This window comes from Antechinus flavipes, chromosome 4 (assembly GCF_016432865.1).
Source record: "Antechinus flavipes isolate AdamAnt ecotype Samford, QLD, Australia chromosome 4, AdamAnt_v2, whole genome shotgun sequence".
In the NCBI taxonomy this organism is placed as follows: domain Eukaryota; kingdom Metazoa; phylum Chordata; class Mammalia; order Dasyuromorphia; family Dasyuridae; genus Antechinus; species Antechinus flavipes.
Window position 1 is genome coordinate 147,930,998 of NC_067401.1, and position 7,896 is coordinate 147,938,893.

Here is a 7,896-nt window from a genome sequence, read left to right on the forward strand (position 1 = left end):
TGGGAAGTGAGGCAGCTTTGGGACAAAAGATAACCAGATCCTTTTCAGATACACTGAATTTGAGATGTCCTAAAGGCAAGACTAGAGATCAGCACAGAGATGAAGACTGACCCCAAAGCCTGGGAATCATCTGCCTAAAGATGATAATTGGGCTCCTGGAGTTTGAGGAGAGAATGTGGGGGAGGAGGGGAAGGGGGATGGACTGGTCCCTGAGTGGCCTGGTGGCTCAGATTCATGTTCTCAGCTGGATCCTTGAAGGGAGGGACTGGTCTCTGAGGCTCAGGTTACTGGAGGTGAGAGAGAGAGACCGTGTTAGCTGGGTGAGTTATGTTGACAGGTTTCTTCCGAGAGAGTCATTGTCAGGGTGGAGCGTTAAACAAACATTAGGGTACATATTTAGTTTGGCTATCTCATTAGCTCCCATGTATATTCATGTACTGTATTATGATTTCTCCTTCTCTGGCTGTCATTGTGTTCAGTTATTACATAACAGAGGAAATATGTCAGCTCATAAATTCTTGTTTCATCTTTTTATTAAAATCATCACTACTTTCGCAGATGTTGTTCTAAAAATATAATTATGTAAAAACACATTTACACAAGGGTTATCAGTTGCTACTGTTTCTTTTTCCCCTTTTCCCACATTATTTTGTTATAAATGAATATCCAGTAACATGATTTGTGCAGTTCTTTAGCTATGATTTACCACCCTTTATGAAACCAATTTTTAAATGTAGGAAATATTGGGAAGTCACATTTACAAACTTGATTTTACATTGGGCCTTATTTGTGTATTGATATTTTAAAGTAGCAGTTGGTTTTACTAATTTGGAAAGTCTGCTACAGATGCACTGCGAACACTGCAGTACATTACCTCAAGGTAAATACGCTTAGGCTCTGACAGAAGACTCTCCAAGTTGCCTGAGCCTGACACAAATACAATTCATTTGCATTGACTTTCTATTGTAGAGCTTTGCAACAAAGGGAAGGATCCAAACATAGCTCTATTTTGTCCAATCAGAGTGGCTAACTCGAGGAAAATTCTGATTCGTCCTTTCTTCTTTCCAAATGCCCAATCACCGTGCTACTTTAACAGCCAATCAATGGCCTGTATTTTCACCAATCAGGAAGCAGGGCTGGAGCACGGCCTTTGTGTCGGGGGATGTCAGCGCGTCGGCGAACGGCCTGGCCAATAGAAGCAGTCGTTGGTGTATGCAAATAAGATGTCTATGACGCAGTGACGCAGCGTGAGGCGTGGGTATAAAAAACAAGGTGTCGAGGGGAGGTGTCGAGCGCAGAGCGGTTTGGTCGTTGATCAGAGCGGGAGTATTCCCGGACTTTTGCTACTCAGAGCGAGGCGGTGTCAACGGCATCGCGGAGCGGACAGAAGCGGCGGTATCAGCTGTGAATCCAGCGGAGAAAACATCGACTGTTCGTTCGGTGGGTGTACGCTTCTTGCTGGATTTAAGCATCAATCGAGGCCTTTTACCCCTCCGGTTGCCGCAGTTACTGTCAGTGGCTGGCGCCGGGCATATTAGTTCGGCGGTTGTCTTGGGGCAGCTCGGAGTAAGCAGCTTAAACCTCCCGGCTTCTTCTCTTTCGGCGTCGTGCTTTAGCTTTTTCTCCCGGCCTATATTTCAGAGGCTCCGGCATCGAATTGTCGCGGGCTGCCGGGCCTCCGCCTGTCGAGGAGGGGAAGTGACTCCTCCCCGCCCTCCAGGGGAGGCCGCCTCTGCTGGCAGCCTGAGTCATGGAAAGGGGGGGGGAGGCGGCGACGGCGCCCGCCCGGCCATCTGCTGCCATCGGCTGTGATGTCGGGAGATCTTCGAAGTGGGCGCCAGGAGGCCGCCGCGGGGCTTGGGGCTGGCCGGTTCCCGGGGAGGGGCAGAAAGCGAGGTCGTCTCATCTCGCGGTCTTAAAATCGGGACTTTGTTTCTCTTTAGGTAAGACAAGATGGCCCGTACAAAGCAGACTGCTCGTAAGTCCACTGGTGGGAAAGCTCCACGCAAACAGCTGGCTACAAAGGCTGCCAGGAAAAGCGCCCCCTCTACTGGCGGGGTCAAGAAGCCTCACCGTTACCGGTACGTGGGTTTTTGTGGGTTTTGTTTCCTTGGAAATTACAGTCGCTATTCCAGCCCTGGGGGAGGGGAGCGGCGGGAGGTTGGGGGGGACGGGCAGAAAAACTGGTGATGATGCTATTTTCTTCCGATTTCGTCATCATAGCTTTTGATAGTTATTAGAGTTGTCCGTTTTCTGAATGAATTTAAACTGAGGTTTTTGGCTTTTTTTCCCTTTCTAGGCCTGGTACCGTGGCCCTTCGTGAGATTCGCCGTTACCAGAAGTCAACAGAGCTTTTGATCAGGAAACTTCCTTTCCAGCGGTTGGTGAGGGAGATTGCTCAGGACTTCAAAACAGACTTGAGGTTCCAGAGTGCAGCTATTGGTGCCCTTCAGGTAAGAACCAAACCAGCCTTTTGATGTAAGGGGGCTTGGTGGGGAATGCTTGACACTTGATTTGAAAGGAGTCTAATAGTATGGTTTTTGTTTTTTAACAGGAGGCTAGTGAAGCATATTTGGTGGGTCTCTTTGAAGATACTAACCTGTGTGCCATCCATGCCAAGAGAGTTACTATCATGCCCAAAGACATCCAGTTGGCTCGCAGGATACGGGGAGAAAGAGCTTAAGTGAAGGCAGTTTTATGGTGTTTTGTAGTAAATTCTGTAAAATACTTTGGTTTTAATTTGTGACCTTTTTTGTAAGAAATTGTTTATAATATGTTGCATTTGTACTTACGTCATTCCATCTTTCACTCAGGATGAATGCGAAAAGTGACTGTTCACAGACCTCAGTGATGTGAGTGAGCATTGTTGCTCAGGAGTGACAAGTTGCTAATATGCAGAAGGGATGGGTGATATTTCTTGCTTCTCATGATGCATGTTTCTGTATGTTAATGACTTGTTGGGTAGCTAAAATCGTAAGGTACTAGAATTGATATAAATGTGTACAGGGTCCTTTTGCAATAAAACTGGTTATGACTTGATCCAAGTGTTTAACAATTGGGGCTGTTAAGTCTGACCATACATCACTGTGATAGAATGTGGGCTTTTCAGAGGGTGATAATATACAAGTCTTAACCACAGTGTAACTTACAGTTTCCTATAAAAAAAAAGAAAAAAAAAACCATAAACCTGGCAGCTATAGAATACACTATGTGCATTTATAATAGCTATTTTATATATTGTAGTGTCAACGTTTTTAAATTAAATGTTTTACATTCACCTGTGGGGAGTCTTGTCATTGAGATGTAATTAAAAGTCCAGTTGGCTTTCTCCTAGCTTAACTTCACTTGTTCTCCTACATCAGAGTAGTAAAATTCTACTTGGCATTGTACCTTGCATAAGTCCTCATTCTACCACATGTTAAGCAACCTTCTAGCTGATAGTGCAAACAATAACCTAGGATTTTATTTATAAGGGCTCTTTTTAAACTACAAACTTTTCCACCAGCATCCTCTCCCTGATACTTGCAAATTTATCTAGTGCGGTTTTTAATAGTGATATATGGTTGGTCTTAATAGATTTGGTTTTTTTTCCTTTTAACCAAAGGGAAGCTGAATCAGTTAAGTTACTATAGATTGGATGCAAGGGATAGAGGAAATAGTAATTGATCTGCCGGGTGAAGTATGTATTATAAACCCTTAGAGTAACTTGCCTGGGGATGGGGAGGGCAATACATTTTCAAACTTTTCGTGGAAATATTGCAATGGTTGTGGGGTTAGGGTCCATCTGATATGACCATCCAGAAAAAATCACTTAGAGGAACTTCAAAGTGGTTTTAAACTTTATCCTTCTATTGAAGTTTTTAGGTCGATTATGTATGTTGACTAAAATAATTTACAAATAAACTTGTTTATCCCAACTCGTGTCAAAAACCTAAATTTGATGTTCTATAAAAACTCTAATTCCAGCCCAGTAAGATTGAATAGAGAGCACACCTCCCTCCTGGGTTAAGTAATAACCTCTGACAGGGAGGAGAGAGACCCCCTGGGCAAGTCATTTGATTGGGTGTCCCAGTCCATTTTCAAGACAAAATTATAGAGCCGTTGGCCATCTGCTTAACTTTGCAGAATTATTTTATCAAATTTCATTTTGCTAATCTTGCATTTGATTTTTACTAGTCTATAGGTTATGAGATCAAGTTAAAATGGGCTGTATTAAAAGGGTCCACGGAAGCAAATTGAGATACTTTTTTGTAGGTTGACAAAATTGGAGATTTAATTTGTATTTCAGAAGTTGACAGTTACAGGATATGTAGGAGGGATCTTATCAATGGTCTTTTTGTTCAAGTGCCATAGCTGGATATTAATTTTCTGCATGTGCTTGTTTGTCCTGTATTATACTAAAAGCTAGCTACCAATAGAAGGATTAAAGATTTTTGAGCCTATTCAGAAATTAACATAGTAGCTGCTATTAAACTGATATTTGATTTCTTGGTCAATTTAGACATTGCTACATGGAGAAGGCAAATCTACCAAATTCTAGGATTTGGGGGAGGAGGATAAAAAAACATGCAAATAAGATTTATGGTTTAATACTAGATATATGTTAAGTTTGAAGAATTGTGAGATCTCTTCACAAAAGTCTGGAATTTAGAACAAAATTTTAGATTAGGGACAATAGGATGACTTTTTGAAATGAGATTGGCAACGGGGACCAGTAGCTGCTGAATGAATGAATTTCAGCTGAAGAAACAGCTTTTCTTAAACCTCACCCAACTTTTGAAGCCAGTGGCTTGGAAAAGATTTTCTCATTTAAAAACGACTTTGGTAAGATTCTCCCTCTTCCATCCCCAAGGTAAGGTGGTCAGTTAATTTCATCTTTTTTTCCATCTGCACTGAGTTGTTACAGGGTTTTTATAGCTATGAAATCAAATGGAAGTTCTCACAACAACCCTATGAAGTGGGTGCTATTATGGACCCTCATTGAGAATCAAGAAATAAGTAGGAATAAAGAAATTTTAAGCCATTCTCTTGGTGAGAGTGAGATAAAGCAAAGGAATTGAAAATGTTTTGAAGAAAATTTTATCAATGCATCTGAAGCTGAGAAGCATAGAAAATGGGGCTGTAGAAAGAGCACAAAAGTGACCATTTTATCTCCTTACTGACATTTTCTTATGACACTTTAGCTACAGCCCTAAGCCATTGAAAGTAGCATATGGAACCTAATTAAGATATTTTCTACTAAACTATGGCAAGATAAAAAAAAAAATGCTGCATTTTGCTTATCTTTTTATCATGCACATTTTTCAATTCATCCTTCCAATTCTCTATATGAAACAGTGCTTTACAATTTAGAGAGTTGTTTTCTAAAAGGGATTGATTATAAATAATCAACTTACCATTTGATGCACAATTTTCTTTAGAATGGGCATTATATCCCTTATTCTCAAGTCACCTGAGATACGTGATCAGAAAAAGTACCTCCAAAGGAAAAATTACCAAAACCAAATTCAGAGAGCTGAAGTAAAAATCTACTAGGCCTATATTTCCCATAATAATTTGCCTATGAGACGGTTGGACCCAATGAAATATAAAAATACTGTTTAAAGGAGATGGGGATATGGACTTGGCATTAAGAAACTCGGTTGCTGTAACTGCCAGCAGCTTTGTTGGTGCAGCATTTACTAGCTGATAAAATTTTTTCCTACTAAAAACCCTGTTGTCACAATATCCAGAACAATTTGGGGAATGTTACATCAAGTATACTGTTTTGCCAAATAGTTTTGAGATTTCATTAATAGCCCAGAGAGGATTCCTCCATTGCCCCATTTCTCATTACCAGTGAACCTTACAGAACCCATTGGTCTCACTGTTCTGTAGACATCCTCCCACACACCTCTGGTCCTATCACTTGGGTCAGTACTGTGGTGGTCTCCACTACTCCCCTGAAGTTTATAACTAGGGACCCATGTGTACTACAGTGAAAGCTGGCGACCTTCGAGGATACTGCTGGAATGGTGATTTTCCTTGAGGTGTATGTAGAATGAGCCTCTAGCAGTTGGAGCTCCTGCAGAGAACAAAAGCAGACTAGATCTGGGTCCTGTTGGCCTGTTCTCCACAGGAACCACTTCAAATAAGAGAATGAATTGGATAGAACAAGTCCTAGGTGGCCAACATTTGGCTAATTTGCCAATTCCTCTTAGAATTCAAATCAATTCAACATAAAGGAAAAACCAACTCCCTGAAATTGGAATGAAAAAAAATTCACATCTGCCCCAGGGCTTTGCTGTCCTTAGGAATGATTTCCTTCTGAGAGGCATTAACAGAGAGACAGTTAAGTCGGGATGCAGAAGCTCTTTAGCATTGCAGGTGGTTTATACTTAATGTCTGCTTGATGCCGCCTCTAGCGGTATGGTTTGGTACACACTGCGAAGCCAGTGGGGACAATGATAGCTTCTGCTAGGAAGGTGATTCTAACTCATGGCTGGTGTATGGAGTTGCATAGTAAATACCTTGGGCTGCTTCAGAGAGGTACCTATTCTCAGGAACCAGTCCCAGTGACATGACCCATGGTGATACTTTCTCAGGTAAATGTCAAATTTTCCCTAATTTCAGTCCTAAAGTTAATCAGTCATGTCAAGAGGAAGTTGGAAAGACGGTTGCAAAAAAGATGGGTAGAGAAGATAAATGAAAAAGCATGAAGGCTAAAAAAGCATGGGAAGTGAAGAGAAGGAAAAGGGGAGTGAGATAAAAGAAATTAAGAGGATTTCCTTAGCTGGGGCAGGCAAGGTTTCTGAAAAAACAAGGGAGAGAACTTGGTTGAGAATCCCCTTCTACACTGTATGTCAATGAAGGGTACTGTGAAAAAACCCTTGGACGCTGTCATTCAGAAACCACTTATACCACCCACATATTGTTTTGGCCTAGGAACTTCAAGAAAAATAGAAGCCTGGAAGAGAGGAGGTAAACCCAAAACTAGGTTTCCTAAAGAACCAGAAAACCACCTGCTTCTCATCCTGTGCTGCATTTGGGCCTCAGGGCATCAAGCAGGGCTTTTCATCCTAGTGAGGCCTACATCCAGAAACGTTCTTTCCCTCATGCTGTATTGATGTGTTCAACTCTGCAGTTCCATGTCATTCCAAGTAAAGATGCACTGACCCCTCTATCTCCTTCCTCTACAATCACTGTTGGGTGATAGCCATGTTGGAGTTCAAAGGTGGGCACCTTCTCTAGCATGTTCAGGCAGGTTATCAGAGGGTAGAACATTTTCTCATCCAGGGCCTATCAACAGGAAGTCAGTGGTGATTTTTCAGAAAAAAATCTTATTGTCAAGGGAAAAAAGCCACAGACCAAAGATTGTAACCTTAATAATAGCATTTATAAAGTACATTTTTTTGGGGGATAGAGGTGGGGACCCCAGACAATTAGGTGGTAAAGTGGGATAGGGCACTGGACTTCTGGAGTTCAAATCTGGTTTCAGACACTTAGTAACTGATTCTGGACAAGTCACTTCATTTGCTTCAGTTCATCCAAAAAATAAGGAGGAGAAAGAAATGGCAAACTACTACAGTATCTTTGCCAACAAAACCCCAAATGGGGTAAAAGTCAAAGATAAGATTAAAAACTATAGAACAACATTTTAAGGTTTCCAAAGCACTTGACAACTATTGGCTCATTTTATCTTCATAACTCTATGAGGTAGGGGCTATTGTCATTATTATTCTCTTCATATGGATGGAGAAACTGAAGCAATAATTAGCTGACTTGCTTAGGACCATACACCTAGAAAATGTGTAAGATAGGATTTGGAACACAGGTCTTCCTGACTCTAGGCCCAATTCTATATCCAATGCACCACCTAGCTGCTTCCTTGCTGTTCTCACTTGGGATGGACATGGC

The 7,896-nt window shown here is 41.6% G+C and overlaps 1 protein-coding gene across 1 annotated transcript; it reads left to right on the forward strand.

Moving 5' to 3' along the window:
- Nucleotides 1–1,279: 1,279 nt before the first annotated feature.
- Nucleotides 1,280–3,917, forward strand: LOC127560461 (histone H3.3A). The gene is made up of 4 exons (XM_051995070.1): nt 1,280–1,440; nt 1,944–2,081; nt 2,300–2,453; nt 2,555–3,917. Exons 2-4 carry the CDS (start codon nt 1,954–1,956, stop codon nt 2,681–2,683), a joined length of 411 nt encoding a protein of 136 aa, XP_051851030.1. The 5' UTR covers nt 1,280–1,440; nt 1,944–1,953; the 3' UTR covers nt 2,684–3,917.
- Nucleotides 3,918–7,896: the final 3,979 nt, after the last annotated feature.